The sequence below is a fragment of the Aedes aegypti genome, chromosome 3 (genome assembly GCF_002204515.2).
Source record: "Aedes aegypti strain LVP_AGWG chromosome 3, AaegL5.0 Primary Assembly, whole genome shotgun sequence".
Classification (NCBI taxonomy): Eukaryota; Metazoa; Arthropoda; class Insecta; order Diptera; family Culicidae; genus Aedes; species Aedes aegypti.
Window position 1 is genome coordinate 267,476,071 of NC_035109.1, and position 27,483 is coordinate 267,503,553.

At 38.3% G+C, this 27,483-nt stretch overlaps 1 protein-coding gene across 10 annotated transcripts in view; it reads left to right on the plus strand.

Moving 5' to 3' along the window:
- LOC5579651 (calpain-A) overlaps positions 1-27,483 on the plus strand; it is a 117,286-nt gene that overhangs the window by 37,139 nt on the left and 52,664 nt on the right. Inside the window, exon 1 of one of the 10 annotated variants that reach the window (XM_021852899.1) lies at positions 13,067-13,279. The exons of the other annotated variants lie outside the window; for them this stretch is intronic. Within the exon in view, the coding sequence (XP_021708591.1) occupies positions 13,166-13,279 (114 nt within the window). The 5' untranslated portion in view covers positions 13,067-13,165. Of the gene's footprint in view, positions 1-13,066; positions 13,280-27,483 lie in introns of those variants that run through there. 10 annotated transcript variants of the gene reach the window in all.

Sequence of the window (27,483 nt, forward strand, 5' to 3'; positions counted from 1 at the left end):
AATCAATCGAAGAATGGTTTCTAGAAGAGGAAAAAGATAGGGCTATTATGGTATTGAGTTGAGACATGTCCTGAAGAACTCTAATCATCCGTTGGAACTACTTTGCGAATGAGCGATGTTCGGCAATGACAAATGTGAGTCAATTTCCGCAAGACAGTTTGAAGCAAATTAACTTGCTAACCAGTGCATTGAAAAGGCAAATATGCAGCTATGGGAGTGTATTTACCAAACTGTGTGTCAACAGATATAATCAAAGTTTCAAAAACTTTGGTTTCCAATGACGAAAAAAGTTAATGTTTTATACGCCGATTGCAATTTCACCATATGTTCCATCCAGTCGACAAAAAAGTTTGGACTTCTTTTGAGTTTGGATCCACGTTTCAAATAAGTTTCAGTAATGACTGCAGTATTTGTGTTATTAATTGTCATGGGCGTAAATAGTGGTCAGACTTGAGGGGGGCCACGGCCCCTTCTCATGAGAGATAGAAGTCGTAAAGGATTTAGATAACTTTACAGTGCTTGTTTCGATAAAATTTGTGAACTGATTAAAGTGGCGCACTTTCATACAGAGGTAGATCAAAACCTGAAAATCGTCTAAAATTGATTGATCAACTTTCCATGTTACCTAATGTCACTTTTATGGAAAAATAGTAAACGTAAACGTATTTAAAAATCTTTTTGGTCGTTTTATATTGCCAAGATGACTTGTTCAAACCAATCTCAATCAAGGTTTAAGATCAATGTGGAATGCTACCCTCTTGAAGCCGAAAAGCCAAAACAACAAGCCTTTAAATAAAAAAAAAAACGCTTGCTAGTTTGAAAACATGGTTTTTTTTTAAGGCACTTTTGTGCTCGTGGCCACTACTGTGCCGGAATCAGTTGATCTGTAGTTTCTTCTTACTTCTTTACATCTTACTTTTACTCTTTCCTACTCTTTCCTACTCTTTTACTCTCACACCGAGCAGGTAGGAGAGAGCTCTGCTGTTAGTGAGGCTAGCTGCCTGCGAAGAGGGTCAGTTTGTCTCAGTCACCATCTGATACTGACGGAGGATGGATGTGCTTCCCAAAGCACGGTCCTCCGTGAGGCGTCTTCTGGTGGCTGGATGGTTTTTTTTTGTGGAGAGGCTGGGAATCGAACCCATGACCTTCCGCTTATGAAGCGAAAGCGTAACCTCAAGGCTTCAGACCCCCCTAATATGGATTATTGTTGCTCCCATATTTAGTTATAAAAGTTTCAAAATTGATTGTCTCAAACGAACTTTTGCCCCACCGGTGGGGCAAGAGTTAGAATCAAGTATGAGGCAAAAGGCCGCTGGCCGCATGATCACGCAAGTTTTGCTAAACATAAAGATAATATGTGGATTCGGAGTAATTTGTAAATTTCTCTGAGAGTTTATATGTGTGTCGAACTTTTGCTCAGCTGATTCGAACTTTAGCCCCGCTATGGGTAAAAAATTGATTCCATGCATTTATGTAATAACTTATACACCTCAGAGCATCCTGATGATAGGTCTAGAAAATAAAAAATAAGAGAAGATTTAATCCTTATTTGTTTCCATGCGAAGAAAGTTTGACCAAAATTTACAATTTTTACGTTAAAAACAACAAATAGCCATAATTTTTCCAAATCTCGAACCTTTGCCTCACTTTACTTTATTGTTCAATTCTGGACTACTGAAAATCGAAAAAGAAATCCGACGGGTTTCAAAATATAAAAATGTACGGCTGAGAAATACAGAAGCTCATTCTTGAAAAATAATCAGTTTCTATACAGGAGACTGACATAAATGTAAATAAAGGTCGCCTAACAAACAGCTGTTTCGTTGGACTTAGTAAAATAAGGAATCTGCGCCAAGAGAAATTAGAGAACATTTTGTGATTCTAATTCTAATGTTAGTGTAACTTACAGCAAACCGTTTGCAGTTAGGCTTTCTAGATTTGTTCAACTTGCAATGAAAAACATAAGGTACCGCGGGGCAAGTGGGTAAATGGGGTAAGTGAAAACAATTGATATATTTTACTGAATATGTGAATTAACGTTTTAAACTCATGCGTAAACCTTTGAGGTCATTGAGAACATTACGATAGGTAAGAGATTTCTGAGATTTTTCAGCCATTATTGCATAATAGAGTGAAAAATTGTTAACCTGTCAACTGTTACTCCGTAACAAGTTGGCGGCGTACAATCTTATTTTAATATTTTCAGTGGAAAAAAGTTGCGGAAAATAATTTCCTGTACCACTTCTTAGTTGTCCTCTGTGACAGTTTCAAACTGCAATAAAAAAAAGTTTTAGAGTTAATTCGACGTAGACCTAAAAATAACTAAATTTAAACACCGTCAATTTTCTTATTAGGTGGGGCAAGTGAAAAGTTTATCATTAGAGATTGAATTTGTGTTTTCTCTTTAAGTAGCCATAAGTGAACATGGTTCGCTATTATCTTAGAAAAACATAACGTGCTGATAATTCAAGAAACACTATACTCAAGCGTTAAAAGCTATTAGAAATCATGGAAATTCTCTAAAAGATGTTGCCAAACATTACAATATCAATATGTCTACTTCGGGCAGCCAATTAAAAGGAAGACGTTGACTGAAAAGTTGCAATATTAGAGAACACACGGAAATCTCGTGGAATGTCTATGTAAAGCTGAAGTGGGGCAAGTGAAAGGTAAGGAGACATTTTTCCAAAACTTTTTCTGTATTCTTTTCTTCAATTTTTCATAAAAATCAATTTCAGCATGCTGCTTATATATGGTTAGAGTCAAGCTAAAAAATATACACAACCTCATTTGTTTCAATTTAAAGCCTCTAGAATGGATCATTGAAGGTAGTTTTTGCAAGTGCTCACCACATCAAAACAAAGGCGCCACTGTATATGGAATTTAACATTGTGACAGCATTGCTGTTCTGTCAGACACACAAGGCTACGGTGGCTCTATCTATGCTTTCCATAGCGGCCGTTTTGGTTATTTTAATGATCCATTGGAAGAATCTCAACTATGGGAATTCCATTACCCGCTTGCCCCACGGTACCTTGTTAATCATAGTAACCCTTGAATTATGTTAGCTGTAATAAATCATTCTAGTTTGTCATACCGTTGCAACCACACGTGTTTTCCTTTAGGTTATGGGCCGCAAGTGTGGCACCATAGCAACGGGCAAACAATTGAAGAAAATTTTTTCACCCACGTCAAGAACCAAGAAGTGAAAACTGAAGAATTCCGAAGAATTTGATGTCGCTGCAGAGAACTCCAGTACGAAGCATGAACGGAAATCCAGAAGGAGGCAATCCAGGAGCCGGAGATCCGGTCGGAGTAGCGGTAGGAAATGGAATCCAGCAGCATGCAGATTTGGCCGGAGGAGCACCGGCGGCGACGAATTCAAGAATCCTTCCGGCGGGAGGAAACATTTCTCTGCCATTGGCGGAGCGGTTACGAGGGCAGGAAAACTACAGTTCCTGGGCCTTTGCGATCAAGATGGTGATGATCAGAGAAGGTACGTGGGCGGCCATCAGGATGGAGAACCCGACGGAGGAGCTGTCGGAGCGTGCCCTCGCAACCATTTGTTTGAGCATCGATCCGACGAACTACAGCCTTGTCCAGAATGCAACGACGGCTAAGGAAGCATGGGACAGCTTAAAGGCAGCATTCCAAGACAGTGGATACATCCGGGAGTTTGGACTACTTCGGCAGTTAACCGGAGTAAAGCTAGTTGATTGTGCCACGGTGGAAGATTATGTGAACCAGTTGATGTCCACCAGGCACAAACTAGCGCAGATTGGCTTCGAGGTGAACGATCGATGGATGTCAAGCATCTTGCTGATGGGTTTGCCGAAACAATACGAGCCCATGATTATGGGCCTGGAAGCATCAGGAATCCAGATGCGAGCGGACACGATCAGAGCGAAGATACTCCAGGACGTGAAATGGCCCGACGACTCTACAGGAAACGATTCGGGACGGGCGTTCTATGGGCAGCCAAAAGGAAAATCGAAGCCTTCCAAAACGGATAAATCCCATCTGAGGTGTTTCCGGTGCAACCAACCTGGTCATTATGCCTCCGAGTGCCAGCGAGAAGCCAAGTCAGAGCCGAAGGGGCAACGTAGAGGAAGCCAGCAGACGTCGAAGAAGTTCGATAGGCACACGGCATTCATGGTGCAGCACGGTCGCTGCAATGCGAACGAGTGGATCTTCGATTCTGGTACGTCATCACACATGTGCCGGGAAAAGGCGATCCTGAAAAAAGCAAAAGAGGTGAGTGATAGTGTCGTAGTAGCAAACAGCATGGAGACACCTGTAGTTGCCAAGGGCAACGTAACGATCAAAGCAGACGTAGGCGGAGCAACTGAAATACTTGACGTTTCGGAGGTACTGTGCATTCCCGACCTGGCCATGAATTTGCTGTCAGTGCACAAGATTTGCAGCCGTGGCCATCGTGTGGTATTCACCAACGACGTGTGTAAAGTCATCGACCGCAGCGGCCATGTGGTGGCTGTTGGAGAGCAACAAGGCGGACTTTATCGGCTTCGCCAGAGTGGAAGAAATGTTACATGCATGACCGCGCCGAAGGAAGACATCGGATTATGGCACCGTCGTATGGGGCACTTAAATGCGCACAGCTTGAAGCGGCTCCGTGGTATGGTCCATGGTGTGCAATTTGGCGATGGAGAATTACCGGCGTGCATTCCGTGCTTGGAAGGGAAACATCAACGTCAGCCTTTCAAGTTCAAAGGGGCCAGAGCAGCAAATGTGTTGGAAGTCGTCCACAGTGATTTGTGCGGTCCCATGGAAACGACATCCAAAGGTGGAAGCAAATACTTTCTCACCTTTATCGATGATGCCAGTAGGAAGTGCTTCATCTACTTCATTCAAGAGAAGACGGAAGTGCTAGAGTGTTTCAAGGATTTCTTGGCGTATGTGGAAACCCAAACTGGTAAGCGAGTCAAGCGTTTGAGAAGTGACAACGGGACGGAGTACATCAACAAAGAGATGAAGCGTTACTTGCGGCAATGTGGAATCCACCATGAAACCAGCGTGCCGTATAATCCCGAGCAAAATGGTCTGGCCGAACGCATGAACCGGACCATCGTGGAGCGTGCCCGGTGTCTTCTGTTTGATGCTGGATTGGATAAATCGTTCTGGGCGGAAGCGGTTGGAACAGCCTGCTACCTGATCAACCGGTCACCAACGAAGGGCCTGCAAGTGACACCAGAAGAGCGGTTTTTCGGAACGAAGCCGGACCTGTCCAATCTGCACGTGTTCGGTACCAGAGTGATGACGCACATACCAAAAGTGCGGCGGAAGAAATGGGACCAGAAATCCGAGGATGGTGTTTTCGTTGGGTATGCTGCAGGATCCAAAGGGTACCGAATCTACAATCCGAGGACCAAAAAGGTGTTCGTGAGCCGTGATGTTGTCTTCATAAATGAGAACAGCGACGAAGAGCGATCTGTAGTTCCCGAACCAGATATGCTGCAATTTCGGATGACAGCGGCAGAAGTCAATCTGGAATCCGAGCCAGGTAACGACGATGATGCGAACGAATCCGGTGACGAGGAGTTGCCAGAACCAGCCGGTGACACGGAGTTGCCAGAACCAACAGAATCTGCGCTCCCTCCACAACAAGAGGATCCACAATGTGTGGTCAGGCGCAGTGGCAGGGAGCGCCATATCCCAGGCAAGTACAACGATTTTCAATTGAGCTTCAGTGCCGTCCCTCAAATCAATTCCCCGTCTCAGGTATCTCACGGCGGCGAACCGCAAACGTACGCAGAGGCATTGCGATCAGACGACAGCATTCGTTGGCGAGAAGCGATGGAGGCGGAGATGAAATCCCTAAACGACAACCGGACGTGGGAGCTCAGCAATCTACCGGCGGGGCGAAAGGCTCTGAAATCGAAATGGGTCTACAAGCTGAAGACTAAGGCAGACGGATCCATCGAGCGGTACAAAGCACGGCTCGTTATTAAGGGATACTCCCAGATTAAAGGAGTCGATTACGGCGAGACGTACTCGCCTGTCGTTCGATATGCAACGGTCCGTTATCTGATGGCGGTGGCAGCGAGGCTAGGACTGAAGATACACCAACTCGATGCGGTGACGGCTTTTCTTCAAGGTGACTTAGCGGATGAAGAAATTTACATGGAGCAGCCAGAAGGTTTCGTCGCCCCCGGTGGCAAGGTGTGCCGTCTGAAGAAAGCACTGTACGGGCTGAAGCAAGCAAGCCGCGTATGGAACACTAAACTCGACACGGTGCTGCGCAACATTGGCCTGCAAAGGTCGAAGATGGACACGTGCGTCTACTACTTCATTCAAGGCGACAAGATTCTCATCGTGGCCGTGTACGTGGACGATTTATTGGTGTTCGCCAACGATGACGATATGGTGACAGAGTTGAAGGAGCAGCTGATGGCACAATTCCAGATGAAGGATCTGGGGTATGCGGAGCAGGTCCTAGGAATGCGCGTTACGCAAACCGATGGAAGGATTACCTTGGACCAGGAGAAGTACATCGAGCAGCTGTTAGAACGGTTTGGAATGGTCAACTGCAATCCCGTTTCAACGCCGTTCGATTCATGCCAGAAGTTGACGAAGGACATGTGCCCGAAATCGTCCGATGAAGCCGAAAGGATGTCAAAGGTACCGTTCCGGGAGCTTGTTGGTGGGCTACAATTCCTTGCACAATGCACACGACCAGACGTATCATTCGCGGTCAACGCAGTCAGCAGCTTCAATAACAACCCGGGAGAAGCCCATTGGACGGCAGCCAAACGCATACTCAGGTATCTGAAAGGAACAAAAGATATGAAACTCGTATATGATAGCGACAACGTAGAACAGTTCCACGGGTACTCGGATGCGGATTGGGGAAACGATTCGGAAACCAGGCGATCCGTAACAGGATACGTGTTTCTGCATGCGGGTGGAGCAGTTGCATGGACTTGCAGAAGGCAACCAACAGTGGCTCTATCCACAACAGAAGCGGAGTATATGGCTATCGCAGCGGCTGGACAGGAAGCTCTCTGGTGGCGCTCATTCCGAGCAGAGCTAAGCGGAGTCAACACATCTGTCCAAATGAATTGCGATAATAGGAGCGCAATTTGTTTAGCTGAAAAAGAAGTAGGATACTCAGCGCGGACCAAACACATTGATTTGCGTCATCATTTTATCAAGGAGCAGTTGGAGCAGAAAACTATTGTTCTTCAACATGTTTCTTCCGATCAACAATTGGCAGATGCCCTGACAAAATCAGTTCCATTTCCGAAACTTCAGGAAGCAAGGCGTTTACTTGGGGTTTATTGAATTCAGGGTTAAGAGGGGATGTTAATCATAGTAACCCTTGAATTATGTTAGCTGTAATAAATCATTCTAGTTTGTCATACCGTTGCAACCACACGTGTTTTCCTTTATACCTTATATAAAACAAAGCATTACATCGTCGATATCTCGTCATCAATATAGAAACAAGTTTAATCTAAGTAACGCAACGTCTTCGTATTACAGAAATTTTACATGAATGCAGATATACTTAAAACGAATAAACATCTCTGAACAGAATTGATGTGGGAACGGGCCTGGTGTAGTGGCTAGAACACACGCCGAGGATCTGGGATCGCATCCCATCCCCGAGATAAACGAATGAATTTGAATATAAAATATTAAAAAATTCGTGAAAATATAAACTTGGCTTGCTGCACCATTGTTTATTTGTGGGACATATTTTTTTTTTGTAAAACTTTACCATAACTCTCATATACAAATATTTCCCAGTAACAACTACCATCAGTGCACCAGTTTCCGCTCATGTTCCAGTAGCCCGCTCACACTGAAAAAAGATAAGTTTACACAACGTAAATTTGAAAACTTTAGCCGCTATACAATTCAAATCGACGAATAGAATCATACTGTGGACATTTTTTTGTGTATTTACTCAAATTACCTTACTTTTTGAAATGGTGAGCGGGCTACTGGAACATGAGCGGATACTGGTACGTTGACGGTATTCGTTCTAGATAATGAATCACAAAATGTAGCAGCTTGTTTTAAAATTTGAAGAGGCTTTGGTTTTCTAATTGACAATACAACTACAAATGAATCGAACCAGGTCTGCCAATTCTAAAACGAGCTACAATGAATTTCAATAACGGAAAAGGGCGGAAAGGTAACAGTATGGCAGTATGTGACGTTTTACAACTACATATTGCTTTTGCCTGTCAAACAGTGATCATCCACAAATTTATATTCAACATGCATTTAACGTGTTTAGTATCATAAGGGCATGTTTGATACTAAACACTATTTTTAGCTATATTGTAATTTCTTTTCCATATTTTTTTCAGGGGGGCCAAGCCAATGATTCAGGGGGGCCAGGCCCCCCCTGGCCCCTCCCTATTTACGCCAATGTTAATTGTTGGAAAATCAAATAGCTCGTTCTTTTTACAGTTTAAAAAACGAGCATTCTTTTTCTAATTATTTAGATCCATAAGCCCAAGACGATATAAGCATAGGTTATTTTCATTTAAATTGACACAATTCGAAAGGTTACCCGTTAGAATCAAATTTGAAGGGGATGAATTAAAATTTCCTGGCATTGGAATTAGGGAAAGTGTACCAGTTATGGTCATAGTGGTTCCCTATTTGGCCATATGTGAAATTTTGACAATTTTCACATTTTTAATCTTTTTGAATGTTTTAGCATCAAGATATATCTTAAATCTAACTTGTACAACACACAAATTTTTTTCAAAATTTAAAGACATTAAAGTTATCACGTATGGCGAAATAGGGAACCACTATGTCCATAACTGGTACACCTACCCTACCTTGGGTATTTCTATTCGAATTGATTAATTGAATTCAATTCTGCTTTAGAGACGAATGCCCCTTCTGGGTAAAGTCTCTCTAAACAAAAAAAAATCAATTCTGCTTAACTTCTTTGACCTAATTTGGTTTTGAATACCTTTCAACATTATTTTATCGAGTTGTTTTAAGTACTATACTTAGCAAGGACTCATAGAAGCAGTATTTTTATGAACGATTATTTAGACACCTTGCTCTCGTTTATAACTTTGCAAATACCATTATTGAAGGATGTGTCACAGAAAGCGTAATTACGATTTAATAGAACTTGTTCTGCTTCAAGAAGGGTATCTTCTCGTTCTTCTTCTTCCTGGCATTATGCCGCAAATGGGATAGAGCCTACTTCACAGTTAAGAAATTTTATAGCATGTTTGTAGTTTTCAACTGAGAGCTTTATTCGCCTAAATTATAAGTTTAGCATTCGTAAGAGGATTCTGTAACAATCTCGATTATACTTTATGATTGGAAAGCCCAGGAACTTTCCTTACTGTAGAGATCCTGAACCACACCGGACAGCGAACCCAGACACCTTCAGCAGGGCTCGCTTTATAGCAGCAATCATTGTCTCAAGTCTAAGGAAGATCCCCAAACAGCAAACCCACCTAAACATAACTCTCCGACATAGACAAAACCGTTGACAACTATAGCAACAGTGACATAGCATAGCTAAATTCGCCAACAAAACAGCTCCAAATGACGACGACCGTTGGATATTGCGGCTCGTAAATTGCTGCACACATAAAGAAGGCGCGTCTCCATGACAAGCTTCGCCCTGATTATTGCCAGTTTTGTCCTACCGGCACGCTGCCCCCAAATGGGAATCTTATTTTTACGCCACTTTCGCCATTATCAAACTCTGGTGATGATAACAACATGACCTACCCTTCTGTTGTCAGCTTGCCGCACATTTTCTGATACCGGCGTTCGTTTTGTATTAAGGACTGTATCAAAAAGTAATTAGGAACATTCAAAATGCATTTGAAACTGGCCAAGAGTAGACAGGATATACCCCTGCATTTATGCCAGTGCATGCGGGAAAGTATAGGGGTAAGGTAATTTTATAGCAGAGAGGCTTGCTAACTGTCTATGTATCCGGCGTATGGAAAGGCGTGCTATAATTATGGCAGAATAGAAGCGTAGGGAAACAGTTTTTGTTCGTCTCTGGTTCTAGCAATAGCTATGAACAAACAGATCAAGTGTGATAGGTTAAAAGTGGAATTTAGGAACAAGTGAAAGATACAACTACCAAAATACGAGAAAAAGGACGGGCCTGGGATTGATTCCATGCAGAGGCGTCGCGTGGCCTAATTATCAACCTGTGCACTTCTAATTTATGTCGAATAGGGCGATATTCAAAACTGAAAAGGCAATAGATGGCTCTTTTTCAATGGTAGTAAAAACGAAATCCTGAAGCAAAGAAAGCACCACGGAAGATGAACTAAACACAAAAAGTTATGTATTCACTTTACACTTGATTTCTAATCACTATTTTTTTGATCCAGTTTCCTAATTGTAAGCAATTTACGATTTTCATTATTTTTCACACGTTTTGACAGTTCTCCGACTACCATTCTTCCATGCGCTTGTGTTGAAAGTTTGAGAAATTTGAGAATCCAGCGTAGCGCGATCAGTGGGTGACATACAAACAACAATGTCGTCGCTCGGCGGCCGGTAAGAGAAACTGAATGTTCGAAAGGTTGTTGTCTGTAATTTTTGCAGCTGGCGCCAACTGTTAGCGTTGGAGAACAAAATAAACAGTCATTACCCTATTCGTTTTTTAACCTAGGTTGGAACTGGCGCAACCTGTTCTGAACCACAGTTTCAACCCCAACCCGATTCAAGTTCGGGCGAACTACAATTTGCTTGATGTTGGTTTATTTATGTGTTGATAACCGACCCAGTTCCTAAAAACGGAAACAACATTAGTGTCATTTTATATATGCCATTATTAGGTACACTTTGGATTCAAACCATTTTTTCTAAGGTAATAAAATGTATAGGGTAGGTGTACCAGTTATGGACATAATGGTTCCCTATTTCGCCATACGTGATAATTTAATTGTTTTAAAGTTTTTGATCATTTTGTGTGTTAAAATTGTTAGATATCAAATATATCTTGATATTAAAACATTGAAAAGTATTCAAAATGTGAAACTATTCGAAAATTCGCATATGGCCAAATAGAGAACCACCATAGCCATAACTGGTACACTTTCCCTAATCAATCTTTACTAACCTTCGTTTTCAAATATTTTTTTTTCTAGTCTTTCAGTTGATTAAAAACATTTATGATTGCAGATGCTAATCGGGTTGTTTAGTTTTACTTTTTCACTTTTTCAATTTTAACGATAAGTCATCATTATGGAGAAATTGTAAAATTGCATATGAAAATAATTCAAATCATGCGAGACATCAGTATCGATTTATAAAGCACTGGATTCTAACTAATATTGCAATATAGAGTTAGTGATCATAACCCACATATTTTTACATAGAATTAATACAAGATCGTTCACTTCGTGTACTTGGTGCACGCATCAAGAAAATTGCTCGCTTTTAAACCACACCACAAGCGTTATACTGACGATGACGGTACGGAGGGCACGATCGCTTTTGCTGTATGCTGGAAGCGAGGTTCTTAACCAGTATTGTACAAAAAAACGCGCGGGCCCTGAGTCTCAAACTTACAGAAACTTCTTACCGTCAGCCGTCTAAAAAATCACGCCAGTACTCCACACTAGCGTTGGGCAATTTTGAATCGATGTTCCGAAAATCGATGTTTCCTTTCCGATTAATCGATTTTTTGAATCGATGTTTGGAGCACATAAAATCGGGTGAATCGATTCTCTTCATTCGATTCTTTGATTCGATTCATTTTGTTGAAATCGTTGAATGTTTCTTAATGAGTTTGTCGAGCAGAAACCATATTTTGAACTAAGCTTGAAGTAGTAAATCTGTTCGATTGATTTTCGAAACTGATTTGATTGAAAGATGTTGAAATCGAATGCAAATGTGTTTGGTCTCATTTCAAGCTTTATAAATGTCAATTTTTATCCGATTCGAATCGATTCGAAAACATCGATTCAAAGGATTCGATTAAATCGGTGAATCGATTCAGCAGTTCAAATGTGAATCGATTCAGTAACATCGATGTTTTACACAAATTTGCCCAACGCTACTCCACACCACAAGCGTGGTGATGTTGAAAGCGCGAAGGAATAAAGAGAGCAAGCAAAATGGATCTCTCTCGTGGATTGATTTGTTTCTTGTCTCCCCACCGCACGCTCGCACAGATTGATGTGGAAAGACTGTGGACCGGCCAGAGTTGACGCTTTGGCTACTTACACACTGGCATTTGTAGTGCAAAAAACATTCTACCACATATACAGAATTGTGTGTACGACGAAAGGCAACGCGTCTCCCGATGAGAGTGCACACGTTGGGTTTCATCGTAACAGCAGCAACGTGTAGCATGGAACAAGGTGTTGCGTAGCATGCATCGCACTGAGCGCGTAGGGAAAATTAGGGCACAGATCTCGCGCCGCACCAAACAGCTTTTGCATTTAATTTGAATACCAAAAATATAACAACAAATATTCTGAAAGGGAAAACTGCGATGCTCAATAATAAAGATAATAGAAATAGGCTAAATTTTATTGAGAGAATTAAAGAATCGTACTTCAATAATAGTAGAAATTGTAGGTTGTTATGATGAACGATTTGCCACCTGTGCAGTGCACATGTTGCACATGTGGACGCGACGCCTCTGATTCCATGACCTTCTGCTTATGTAGCAGATGCGGTAGCCATTAGACCACCAACTCCGTCACAGAAGATTCGAAAAAAAAATTATTTGAAAAACTCAAACCAATGTTATCTACCATTCAGGTTCTAATGTAAACAACTTGAAAATTTCGTTTGTTTCATTCGATGCTTTTTATATAGGCATGTTCAAAATTAAACACATTTTTCTAAATTTCTTATTAATGAATAACGGTGATGCTAATTACTTTTCGATACAGTCCTAACTGTCCAGCAAACGAATCGCCAGCGAACGGGACGCCGACTTTCGGCATCCAGTCCCACAAATCCACAGTTAAAGCGGGGGCTTAAAGCTGGAATTGATTATCGCACAATCAAAGCCTCACACACGCACAATAATGCTATATCCTAGCGACTTCCGCCGTGAAAAGTTGCTCCAATGCATATCAGTCGGGTTGTGGAACGTGTCAAGGCGAGAGCATTCTTCTGTTCAAGTGCGAGCTGATCTGTGAAGGATTTCAGTGATCCATATGGACTTTTGGAGATGAACCTTCAGGAACAACCACTACTTGAGGAGGAGGAAGAAGTTCAGGAAACACTCGAAAGTGTGCAGGCGTTAGTGAGAAACATCTTGCCATCGATAAGGAAATTCAAACTTGTGAGTGTTGAATGCTTTGGAATTAAATTATAGTGGTTCTATATTCACAAAATTTATATATTATCTCGAAACTAAGTGCTCGTCAGTCGCTGTATTCAATTACATTAACCCTCTCGGGACGGACCATATTTGAGTGATTATTTCAAAATTTACCTTATAAACTCATCATCTCGTGGAGCAAAACATTCTTTATTTTGGCTATTCTATCACTCTATGAACTTTTTAGGGTCAAATTCAGACCAGCATAACTGTGCTGGTCCGTCCCTAAGGCGGTTGATGTTCGAAAAAAAAAAATATTTTTTAGAAAATTGTTCCAGTCATGCCTTTTCAAAAAATTTTGAACCCGTATTTTTTTTATTTCGTAATTAGGGTGCTCTTTCGTGAGGTAGGGTGACCCAAACAATCAGAAATAATTTTGTTTTTTTTTTTAATGCCCATTGAAACTAAAAAAAATATATATATACTTTATTTTATATGATTTAAAACAATGTACGAGAGATAAAAATACTTCATCTTCTCTCTAAGATTCAAAGCATCACGTGACGATGACGTTTATCGAGATTATTCAAGAACTAGTCTACGTCATATAAAAATGGGTAAACAAACATGTGTGAATTACTTGAAAACTAATTGTCTCAATCAAAACGTCTTGGTTTTGCTATGTTTGTTTATATCCTCCTAAATTATATGGGATTTTTTCTCAAAAATAATTATGAAATAAAAATTAAAATTAAAAATAATAATAAACCTTCGAATTGTTTAGTGGAATACCTATAAATAAATGAAAACCGAATTGAGAACTTAATCATTTTATTCCACTACAGTTTGTATCCTTTGACAGTTACGCATATTTCGAGCTCCACTATAAAGCCGTTGTTAGAGTCTTGTACTAGACTCGGAAATTAAGTTATTTTTTGAGAGACCCCCTCCAACCTCTTTCACTCACTTTACCTAACATATACACTATCACTTTTGAAATCACTTAGCCCTCCTTCAAATGATGCTTGAACGATGTTTTTGTAAAGGTTGGTAACATGGAACTGATTCATTTCAAATAACTGGAATCATTCATTTTATTCCTAGAGCTAAAATGGAAACGTCAAAATATTCAGTCTGCGTAAGCAGCTTCCCTAAAAAATCATGTAAATTAACGTCATATGTGCCCGACAGCTTGGACGTTAATTAACAAGAATGGCGCATTTTTAAGTGCAAATAACTGCCATCAAACTTCTTCTTATTCTTTCCAACGCTAAAAAAGCCTGCTTCTCAACTTCTCATTAGCACTTCCACAGATATTAATTAACAGCTTTCTTTGTCAATCGACCAATTTTGCATGTGTATATCGTGTGATAGGTACGATCACACTCTACGCTCAGGGAAGTCGAAAAAATTCCCTTTACGAAAAGATGCTCGACCGGCTGGACTCTAACCTACGACCCTCAGCATGATCTTGCTGAGTATCTACGCGTTTACCATTATGGCTATAAGGCTCCCAATATCAAATTTACTTTATTTTATTTTTTACATCGAGTCTATTTGCTTAAAATGGAATTTAAGTCATTGTCATATCAGTTTTTAGTAGTGTGTAGGATTGAAAGAACTATGACGGATAGCATACATACAACAGGGAATTTAAAAACCAATTTAAAAAGGGTTGACCACATCAGGGCATGAATTTGATTTTTGAAATTGTTGCATGCATATATTCCAGCTAATTGAAAAATTACATAGAACAATCAATTTTTTGAATGTATTTAAATATTTGGAAACTACCAGATTTGAAAATAAAGACACTGACAATGCTTCTAATAAGACAATACATAAGACAGCTGCAATCAGTAGACTTTTTAGTTTGCCATGAGCTTTTAATGTTTCGCAATCGGTGTGACCGTTAGATTACAAAGGAAAATGTAAAGCTCGACCATAGTCGTAAGTTTTGGTTTCCCTTTCGTTTCGGTTGCATGGACATTTTTAGCTGTCAATCCTACCGTGGAAAGTTTCCTGGAAAGCATTATGTACGATTATGGCCTTTAAAGGGAGCATCACACGAATCAACGGACTACCATGCAACGCCAAATGGCACATTCGTAATACGTATCTGACGAAAAAAAATACTGCAGCGGGAATTTAACCTAAACTTCTTTGATCTATACTGCTAGTTACTTCGCAAAACTATACGCACGGCAATAAAGTACAGATTTTTATTTTTAAAATATCAGCTTATCTAAGTCTCAAAATTCAAGATTTGGACAATATATGTTTTAAGATAAAAGGAACGATACTATAAACAACGATAAAGGAACGAAATCATAAACAACATATTTGCGAGTAATACCAGCAGGGGCCTTCCTTAGCCGAGTGTTCAGAGTCCACGACTACAAAGCAAAGCCATGCTGAAGGTGTCTGGGTACGATTCCCGGTCAGTCCAAGATCTTTTCGTAATGGGAATTTATTTGACTTCCCATAGAGGCATAGAGTTTCATCGTACTTATCACATAATATACGAATGTGAAAATGGCAACTTTGGCAATGCAAACTCTAAGGTAATAGCTATGGAAGTGCTCATTGAACACTAAGCTGAGAAGCAGGCTCTGTCCCAGTGAGGATGTAATGCCGAGAAGAAGAAGAAGGAGACCAGCATGGGCTGCATACATTAATAGTATGCTATTTAAAGGACTCTGTGGTTTGGAAGCAAATAGTAAGTAAAGGTTAGAAGGTTAAACCGGCAATGTTTGGTAGAACACCAAAATGGATTATCGTGTCAACATGGTATTGATACATTCTCAAAGCAAGGGGAAATTCAAAAATTACGTCCATTGTTTTTAAGTCAATCTTAATCCTCCCCATGTCCTCTATCACGCTTTTTCACACATGCACTGTCGCGCTTTCATACACATCCACTCCCCTAAATGATTGACGTAATTTTTGAACGTTCCCCTAAACTTTTACTTTGTCTTAAACTTTATTATAGGAGATTTAAAGCATTATATGCGATTCCCAATCTATTTCAAATATAGACTTATAAAAAATAAAAGTTTTTAAACCAAAGCTATGAGTTTATGTTATATAGTTTTCGAACGGTACATCATCCTTATTATTCGTATGAAATCACTCATTCATGTTTTAATGCAATATTATGCACTATTGTGGACATTAGAACCAGATTCAGCCACTTAATTTGATCAAAATACTGCAAATGAAAATTGGTAGTCCACAACGAACATCGACCGGGTAAGTGCCGGCACCAGCACAATTGTGCTGGTCCCACTTTGTCCCTCCAGAAATCTTTGCTGAGTGAATCAATTCTCATTTGGTCTTCACCATTTCAAAGAATGACTCTTTCACTCTCGATTCGTATTTGTACATACCTGGAAAAAACGAATAGTTGAAAAGTTGCGACAGATAAAACTTTTTCAATTCTTACGGTGTTTGTTTAAATTTTGTTTACCCTGAGCTGGTGTTTTCTAAACACGATGTAAACAAAAGCATTTGTGTTTAATAACAAGTATCAATGATAATTCAATAATCGAAATCAAAAAAGTTTAGTAAAACAATGATTTATTGGCTAAAAGAATCATTCAATGTCATGGGTGCCGAACAGCACAATTGTGCTGGTTCGTCCCGAAAGGGTTAAGTATTGTGAGTTTGTTTCGCTTGGATGCAATTGATAACGTAAAGATGAAGATCGGTGACATATGTTTGACGAAGCGTAAAAAAATCAGTGGCAAATAATGCACATAACGGGTGTGTAATATAACATGAATTGTCTAACGACCATTAAAACATTTCGAGTCGCTTAGGAATAGCACAATGATCTTCAACCAAATACTTCAGTCTAACGAAGTTTAGCTATATTATAGTTTTGAATCGCTCTGACTATATGCCCTTCCTTAGCCGAGTGGTTAGAGTCCACGGCTACAAAGCAAAGCCATGCTGACGGTGTCTAGGTTTGAATCCCGGTCGGTCCAGGATCTTTTCGCAATGTAAATTTCCTTGACTTCCCTGGGCATAGTGTATAATCGTACCTGCCACACGATATACGAATGCGAAAATGGCAACTTGGCAAAGAAAGCTCTCAGTTAATAAATGTGGAAGTGCTCATAAGTACACTAAGCTGAAAAGCATGCTCTGTCCCAGTGAGGACGTAAAGCCGTAAAGAAGAAAAAGACATGCCCTTGACCACTGCAAATACCGTGTTAAAAAACTTTACGGAATACCAAAAGACAACTAAATGTTCAAACAACTGGTTACTCATCTTTCAATTCTGAAATTCACTTCAAAGAAATATTAGAAACTACACCAGGCACAGAATCAACTTATCAATCACAATTCACTGTTTAAAAATCACAATCAATGGCAGCTTAATCTGCTATAGTCTGCTTCGAGGAACTCACATAATAAACAAAACCGGAATTGATTAGAATAATTATCAATTATTTTATCGTAGAGTTGATAAGATAATTGATATTCCCTCCAATCGACTTTCGGTCTATCTAAGTTGAACCCGTCAGGCTTTGGATATCGGTCTGCACTGCAAATTTTCTCTTTCAAATTAAACAATTTCGAACTCAATGGGTGTGCTATGAGCGAGCATATTACTGGTGTGTCACCAGACTTTGACCAGACACCCTATGGGAAAACTTGCTTTGTTAAATATGATTCTATCGTTGTGTGAGGGACACTAGGCTTCACTGCACAAAAGAATACGAATTAGATTGGTTTCTTCTTATCATTATTTTAAAAACTATCAATAAGAGCCAAAAAGGGGTTAAAATTTTTATTCGTGAGGAAAAAAATCACTATGTTACGTTTCTTAACGTTTCGTCCCTACTGAGATAAATCCTGCTTCTCAGCTTGGTGTTGTTATTACCAATACTACAGTTAACAACTGAAAGCTTTCTTTGCCAAATCGACGTAAAAAACCATAGTGTATTAGAAAATTTTGAACAGATTTAAACTTTTTTTATGTGTGGCCGTCATTTGGTTCTACAAAGATGATGTACCTACATCTTAATGATATTTTTGAGATAAAAAAATGGGTTCCGATTTTGGCACAGTTCCGCTTTTAGCAACTGAAAATTTCGATTTTGTTGCTAAAAACGGAATCCCACTGTACTAAAAACAATCTACACTGAAAAAAAACTTTATACATGTCAAGGTCGTGTGGTTTACTTACATATTTTTCGAGTGTTTTACTTACATCATATGACTCGAGTGTGGTAGCCATATGAATTTCGTCATTGACTTCATGGTATCAACATTAGATTGTGGTGTGGTGTTTTCATTATTTAAACTTTAGACATTCATATTTTGATTCACCCGACTGCTTTACTTATTGAATACGAATGTAGTGTCTTAAGATAGCCATGTGTAACAGAACATGAATATCGTGAGATTGAAAGAAGAAATTTTGTAGTAGAATCCTTGCTACCCAAAATATGGATTCGAGGCACCTCTGCTTGTTGTAAGCTCACTTGAATGTATTTTTTCACAAACAAGTGAGCCAGCAACAAGCGAAGCGCCGTTAATCCATAATTTGATTAGCATAATCGATTTTCTGTCAAGCTGAAAACTAGGAAAGTTTTTAGTGGAATCTGATATTTCTCCTAAACCATACATTATATTCAATGCTAGAAGTAATGCATTGGTTCGCTATGGGTTGATCACAGACAATTTGAGATTTTGAACACGGAAATCGACAGCACAGCTCATCCATATTTAAGTCAATATTGTCTCAACTGTTTACTTTAAATTATCGATATATCCAAATAAAAAATTTCTTATTTATGGCCTACACTAAAAAATATGGTTTTCAAAATATCCAGATTTTATTTGGATTAAAGTCACCAGTCACCGTGTGGCCTCCATTCACCGTGCACATACACAGATTACTACAGTATATTCATTCAATTTTCACAAATTATTGTTTTGTTTGCAAAATAAGGTAAAATTGATTAAATGCACGCAAAAAAATCCGTTCCCATATTCGTGAATAAAAAGTCATGGTAATCGGAACGCATTGCTTGTTCTATTTCATGATTCAGTTCCCAAAAGCGTGATTCGTTGCATCCCGTCTTCATGAAAGCAATCACTGATTCCAGAACAAATATCTTGCCTGTTCCACTGGCATGCTTGATTAGTAACGCTTTCAATACCATGAATCAGAATTCACGATATCTAGAATCAAGAAATCCATGTTCGCGATGTGATTCCTATTAAAGAGAATTAAGTTCACGCGCGTTGTCAAAAAGGATAACGCATGCGCAAAAACAAACATACGGTAGTCCACAAAGAAATCCTCAATTCGAGTGCAATTCTGTGTTCGCTTTCCAGTGAATCTTGAGTAATTCATTAATGGCATATGAGACCTTTTTTGGGTGCATTATACCAAATTTCTAATAAGTTCTGTTATTAGTTCAATAAAAATGGTGTCAATTATTTGAAAGCTGCCGGGTTTGCTGCTGGATATTAACTTTCCCCTATCTTCCAAGAGCATTGCTTTCAATAGCTTTCTACAGAATTTATTGTCTGCTGCCTTCGTCCTGCCGTCTTTTTGCGTATTGCGCTGTTAACATATCTACGATCTACTAGCTGATTATACTCAACTTAATGTGCTCGCTGCTGAAAATCTGTATGCTGGTCCAAACATCCATTTTAGCTCAGAAAATAAAATACTCATCTCCAGAAAGTGGGTTCTTTCAAGTTGTGATAAAAATCACGGCTTCCGAAACACAGTGGAACAGTGTTCCTGTTTCCAAGAATAATGTTCTCGATTAGCAGAACAAAAATCACGGATCCATGATCAGTAAGCTGTGAGTGATCAGAATCGCAGGCGTTACGAATGTTTTGTGGAACATAGTTCTCGATTCCATGAGTTTTATTCATGGTGTATATTCGTAAAGCGAAAAACCGCCTGTTCTGGAACTTGTGACTGGATGTTCGTATTTTCCGGAACGGTTTTATTTGCGTGTGAGGTAGTTCTTTTCACGGTGGTAGGTCATTTGGCATAAAATCGTTTGGCATAATTAGTCTGAAACTAAGGATTTCTTATGATGACTTCCTTTTTACGTTTCTTTTGAATCCCATTGACGACATCAAGATTATTTTGGAGTTAATTGATGCAAAAATGCCACTTTATTCAACAACCATATGCGGTTCAATAAACTTAAGCACATTACGAAAGTAATTGCCAGTAGTATTTTAATATTTAACCAGAAATTACTCTTCTTTCAAATATAAGTGAATCTTTTGAGATGCGCTATTATAATATTTTTTTGCACTGAAGATTTTGATATATTTAGCACAAATTTACCCTTCTTGCAAACATTGGATGTTCTTTCGGAATATGATGTAACAATAATTATAGGCATAACAAATGTTGATTTAAAAATGAAATGAATTTCACCTTCTTATATACATAGGCTGTTCTTTGAAGCTATATATGTATTTTAGATATGTATTGTTTCCAACTGATAAAACGCCGGCAATCGATAACATTGATCTGCTCAACTTATCAGCGAAAAGAAACTCCAGTGATTCTGAACGCAATGTTGATGTGCTTTCGTTTTATTATGTTGCAATCATTTTCTTCTATCGTTTTAATCAAAAATTTTACCTTCTTTTAAGCATATGCTGTTCTTTTTATTAGTACTGTTGATAACGATAATTAGTAACGCTAAATATTATATTTTGGAACCTACTGATTTTCACTTTGGAATCTACTAATATTCCAACATAAATATTTTTTTATCAACACATGTTCTCGTTTCGAGATATGCTGAAAAAATATGGTTTCAATCACAAATTTTCCCTTCATTCGATAATGTACGGTTCTTTTTATTCACACATCCAAACTTGAAATTAATAACTACCGAAAAGCTAAACATTACATATTTTCGCAAATCTTCACATCAATTTGTCCATTTAATCCAATTGCAAATTATATGTAATGTTTTGCTTTTCGGTAGTTGTTAAACTTCCACTCGGCTAGTTAGCCGTAAACCACGATTCATAATTAAAAACAAGTGTTAAAATTAATATTGAATAATTCAAAAAATTTCCAACAAATATTATCTTTTAAAACTTGTTAGTTCGAGTTATGATGTGAGAAGTTTTTTGTTTGCGTCAAAACCTTAAACATTGTTGGGAAACTCACTACGGCCGAAACGAAAGACGTGGTAGCGTAGGGTATAGATTTCCTTCGAAATTCTAGTTCACTTTCACTGCACTCGCGATCACACTGGCGGACTTTCTCGGACGCGAAAGAACGAAGACGAGGAAACTTGGTTTTATACGTTTTATATTTCTCGCGATGGCCAAACTCTAACTAACTAAATAAACTCAATCTTCTATCTATTCATATCGATCTCTTTACAACGTAAAATGAACGTGAGTGCAACCTATAGAACTCAGAGAATGACTGTTTAACTCTACTACATCTCAAAACAACACTTATAGACTAATACACTTTCAAATTTTGATATTGTTCTATTAAGGGTTTACGATATACTTGATATTAGACTCATAAGTTTCAACAAACATTTTGAACAAAAAATGATCTGCTCTCTTCTAAAGGCTTTTTTCCATTATGCTGCAATAGTAGATCTTTGATTAAAGTTTCCAATATTTTGTATATAATTTTTCTCTTCTTTTGCCATGTAATTCTCATCAAGTGTTACGTCCCAACTGGGACATAGCTTGATTTGCAGCGAAATGTTCTATGAGTGTTCCCTTAATTATAACCTGCGAATTTTCATTCCCACTTTAATATTTTAAAATATATATCTCAATAAACTCAATGATACTTTATGTTCTGAGATGTGAAGAAAATTATAATTCCGAAAAGATCTTCCACCAGGGCCGTCACGAGTTTGAATAAGTTATGCTCTCTAATGTAACAACTACTTTTGACATTCATGGCTTAGCAAATATTTGAATGAACACCACAACCAACACCATCAAACTTTTTTGCTATGAGCTCGTTGTTGCTGATCTCGGTAAAAAGATCCAAAATATGCCGTTAATCAAAAAGAAAAGTTTGTATATTTTAAAAGGTGAAGTATATTGATTTTAATTCTGCTCATATTAAATCACTCATTATGCCAAACGACCATTATTCCAAAATACTTTATGCCAAACGACTTTATGCCTAACGGGGTACAATCCTTGTCACAACGCATTTTGAAAAATTAAGTGTATACAGTCAACTTCACGTGGAAATTGTTATGAGTTTTTTCAACACTCAATGTAAAAACACCAAAAATTCACATGGTACATTTTAATGTTGGAGTATTGAATATTGCATAATTTCAACAAGTTTTCACTGCAGTTACAAACACACTTAAAATAAATCGCAGTATCCTGTGGAATAAATCACCGAATTTAAACTTAAAACAACAAAAATACAGATTTTCCTGTGAAATCTACGATTTTACTGACAAAATCCGCGAAAGCGGCTGTTTTACTGAGAAAATCCGTGAAATTTTACCGAAAAAAAAACCGTGAAACAAACAATTTTACTAGGGTTTCAATGCTAGTAATGGACCCCTTAGTAGCTGAAATTCATTCTAGACGCTTTTCCGCAATGATATCTCAGACGCATATACGTTTTGCGGAGTCTAACAACAAATTCAATGTCTTTACTTCATAGTACGTCTATGAAACATACAAAATCATTCGATTTTTCCAGCGAAATATGCATTTGAAAAACTGTTGTCCCAATGCCTATTATGGACCCTCCCGGGGTCCATAATAGGATTGTTTACAAATTTGACGTTGCGTATTATGGACCCTCCATTTGATTCCCATGTAATCCGGCTCGCTGCCGACGAGCCTATTATGGACCCACCTGGAAATACGTATTATGGACCCTCTTGTGTGGTTTCATTTACAAAGCTGTTCAAATATCTGTATTTATGCATCTCAAACCAAATATTTTGCCTGAAACTGCTGACTAACAATGTAATCGAAGTTCCCCCGATGGATTTTCATAGGAATAAAGTTGCTTTGAGTGTTTATTTTATGTTTTTCTGTAGGGGGTCCATAATACGCAAAGGGTCCATAACCGGCATCGACTCCCTCTAACCCTGTGAAATACCTAACGAACAGTTCGGTAGTAGCATAATTTTCACCGAACTTCTGTGAAATCGTGAGAAAGCCGCTCTGACAGGCATGAGCTTCCTTTTGTTTCAGTTTTTGCACATCCCTATCAAGCAGTGAAAGCTGGCTTAGTGGTAGCAAGCCTGGTTCCTGATCGGTAGGTCGGGAGTTCGATTTCCTGTCGAACCATTTTCTTGTTTTTCTTTATGATTTTGTTCAATTATTTTACAGATTGTTTGGTGATTTTTGATCAAACCTTTAGCTGTTAAGATAACGGTGAAATTTCACCGCAATCCGTATTCTTTTAAGTGTGAATAGTAAGATGTATTTCATCGTATGAGCCTTAAGATTTTGCGCTATATTGTATTGTGTTTCAGTTTAAATGTCAATGCCCATGATTGCTCCCGACTACAGTACATCGTAACAAATTAACTGTAGAGTAAGGTGAGGCAAAAGTTCGACCTTAGTAGTATAATCAAAGTTTTCAGGAAAACAATAGCAGTTGAAACAATACAAATACTATTCAATGAAAGTTCAACATATTGGCTATAATTTTGCTGAACAAACCTTTGTCAAAATGTTTACCCATTTTTAGTTATAACAGTTTAAAAATTGATTGTCTTAATCGAACTTTTGCCCAACCAGTAGGGCAAGAGTTCGAATCTAGTGTGGGGCAAAAGTTCGCTGGCTAAAACACAAAATATCGATAATTTTATGACAGGCATACTTTACACCAGCCGTAAACTTGAGTTTCCCAAAAACTACACCCTAAATTTTCATCAAAAAATTGCCCAAAACAGGGTTAATTGTGATATACTCAAAAATAGCAGTTTTTCGCAAAACTAAGTGGAATGGAAACTTTTGTTAACATTTTTCGCACGATCATACAAATTTTGCTAAATTTGAAGATAATATGTGGATTTAAGGCAATTTGCAATTTTTTCCGCGAGTTTATACATGGGTCGAACTTTTGCCCCGCTGATTCGAACTTTTGCCCCACTATGGGCTAAAAATTGTATCCAAGCATTTATGCAAAAACAAATATACTTAAAAGCATCCTTATGATAGGCCTAGAAACGCCCTTACATAAAATATTGAAAAAGATTTTATCTTCAATTGGTTCCATGCAACGAAAGTTTGACCAAAAATTACAATATTCACGTCAAAAAACAACAAATAGCCATAACTTTTCCAAAACTCAATAGATTTTTATGATATTTGGAGTGAAAGTCTCTTACTTGAATAGCATTTGAACCACAATGACATATATAAGATTTGTTTTGAATTGAGCTAGAAATCTGAAAAAGAAACTCTTACCCCACTCGAACTTTTGCCCCATTTTACTCTAAGTGTTCCTAAATGTATGGTGATGTCCTACTTCCGCACTATTAGGCCACTCATCCAAGGCTACGTCAGCGATGGTTCTGTTCTAAATAGAACGGATGAATTCAACGATTTGGGTGTGGTGATGGATCCTAAGTTGACATTTAACCTACATCGCTCGAATGTAATTGCCAGAGCAAATCGCCAGCTTGGATTTATATCTAAGATTTCCTGTGACTTCACAGACCCGTATTGCCTAAAAGCACCCTATTGCTCCTTAGTACGGCCAATTTTGGAATGCGCTGCTTTGGTGTGTGTGCTCCCCATCAGCTATTGTGGAGCCTTAGAATGGAAAGCGTCCAACGAAGATTCATTCGTGTGGCATTGAGGAACCTACCCTGGCGTGATCCACGGAACCTGCCACCATATGCCAATCGGTGTAAACTGCTTGATTTGGACTCTAGATCGGCGGCGCAAGACTCAACAAGCAAATTTTTCGCAAAACTACTGAACGGAGAAGTCGACTGTTCCAGACTTCTTGCTGTTTTGAATATTCGTGTAGCTCCAAGAATGTTACACGGCACTGCTTTACTCCAACCAAGGTTTCATCGAACAGCTTTCGGTTACCAATAGCCGATGACTGAAATGATCCGCATCTTCTTAAGTTAAGTTAAGTAAATTGAAAGCGTGTTTTTATTTTCTCTCATAAGCAGGTGAAATCAACTCACCTGTAAGAAAACTGAACTGCTACGGCAAATGAAATGTAATATGTTGCTAACAAATTATTAATAAAATCTTAAATTTGTTTTACCAAATTAGGATGATAGTGTTGTCTAATAACACAGAACACCTAGATATAAGAAATTCATGTAATATTTGGAATGATACTAATGAAGAAATTAAAAAAAAATCATACGAAAACAGCCATTATGCGAAACATCAAATAACACTCTTCCAGCAATAATTAAATTAATAAATTAATATTTTTAAGCATATATGAATTGGCATACAAATGTAGACTTGAAAGAAATTCTGATCACGAGAAAAAATAAAATTCACCTGTTTCGTGAAATTGGTTTAATTGAGCATTCTGGAAGGAAGGATGAGAATCCTAAAAAGTATCTGAAGAATCCTATCAGATTATACGTAGGATTCACATCGAATTCTTCTCAGGACTCTCATCAGAATAATGACTCTAACTAGAATTCTCGCCAGGTTCTCATCAGAATCATCGCAGGATTCACATACGATTCTGTGCAGGATTCATATCAGATTCCTCGCAGGATTCTTGCCAAAGTTATCTCAGGATTTTCAGAATCCTCTGAATTCTCATCAAATTCCATATAAGATTTACATTAGAACCCTCTCAGGATCTGATCAGAATCTTTACAGGAATCTCATATAAATCCTTTCAGGATTCTCATCAAAACTCTTCCGGATTTCTCTTCAGATTTCTCTCCAAATTCACTTCCGAATTATTCCAGGATTTTCAACATAATGTTTTCGGAATTCTAAACAGAGTCTTATAAGTCTTCTTATAAGAATTCATTAATGATTATCATAAGAATCCTCTGAATATTTGCGAAAGAATCCAAATCCTTCCAGGATTGGAATCATTCGAGGATTCTAATCGAAATCACTCTGCGATTCTCACCTCATCCTTTTAGGATGCTTATATTTTATGATTTGTATAAGAAACTAGGATTATATATTTTTCATTGTGAAAATGTCCTTCAAGCTTGCATTTTTGTGCACCAATATTTTTTCTCTAAAAATATCAGTTTGTGTTCCGGAACCAAATACCGGAGCTACTGTACGAAATTCAAAATGTCCCCTATACGTTCAGAATGCTTCAACTTCACATAGGGCAAATGTACCATGAGTGGTGCACCTAAGGGAAAAATGCTAAAACTGTTTTTTAGTTTTAGTGAAACATGGTGATAAAATCATGAAATATGTGATTTTAACATGTCAGTCGATAAATTTCAAATAGAGTAAGGTGGGGCAAAAGTTCGACCTTAGTGGTATAATCAAAGTTTCCAGGAAAACAACAGCTTTAAAACAAAACAAATATCATACAGTCAACCTTTAACATATTGGCTATAGTTTTACTGAACAAACTTGTGTCAAAATATTTACCCATTTTTAGTTATAACAGTTTCAAAATTGATTGTCATAATCGAACTTCTGCCCCACCGGTGGGGCAAGAGTTCGAATCTAGTGTGGGGCAAAAGTTCGCTGGATAAAAAACAAAATATCGATCCTTTAATGACAGGCATACTTTACACCAGCCGTAAACTTAAGTTTGCCGAAAAATACACACTAAATTTTCATCAAAAAATTGCCCACAACCGGGTTAATTGTAATATGCTCAAAAATAGCAGCTTTTCGCGCAACTAAATGGAAATGAAAAATTTTGGTGAAAGTTTTCACACGATCAGACAAATTTAATTAAATTTGAAGATAATGTGTGGATTTTAGGCAATTTGCAAATTTTTCCGTGATTTTATACATGGGTCGAACTTTTGCCCCGCTGATTCGAACTTTTGCCCACTATGGGCCAAAAATATGATAGGCCTAGAAACGCCCCGACATAAAATATTGAAAAAGATTTTATCTTCAATTGGTTCCATGCAACGAAAGTTTGACCAAAAATTACAATATTCACGTCGAAAAACAACAAATAGTCATAACTTTTCCAAATCTCAATCGATTTTTATGATATTTTGAGTAAAAGTCTCTTACTTGAATAGCATTCGAACCACCATGACATTTATAAGATT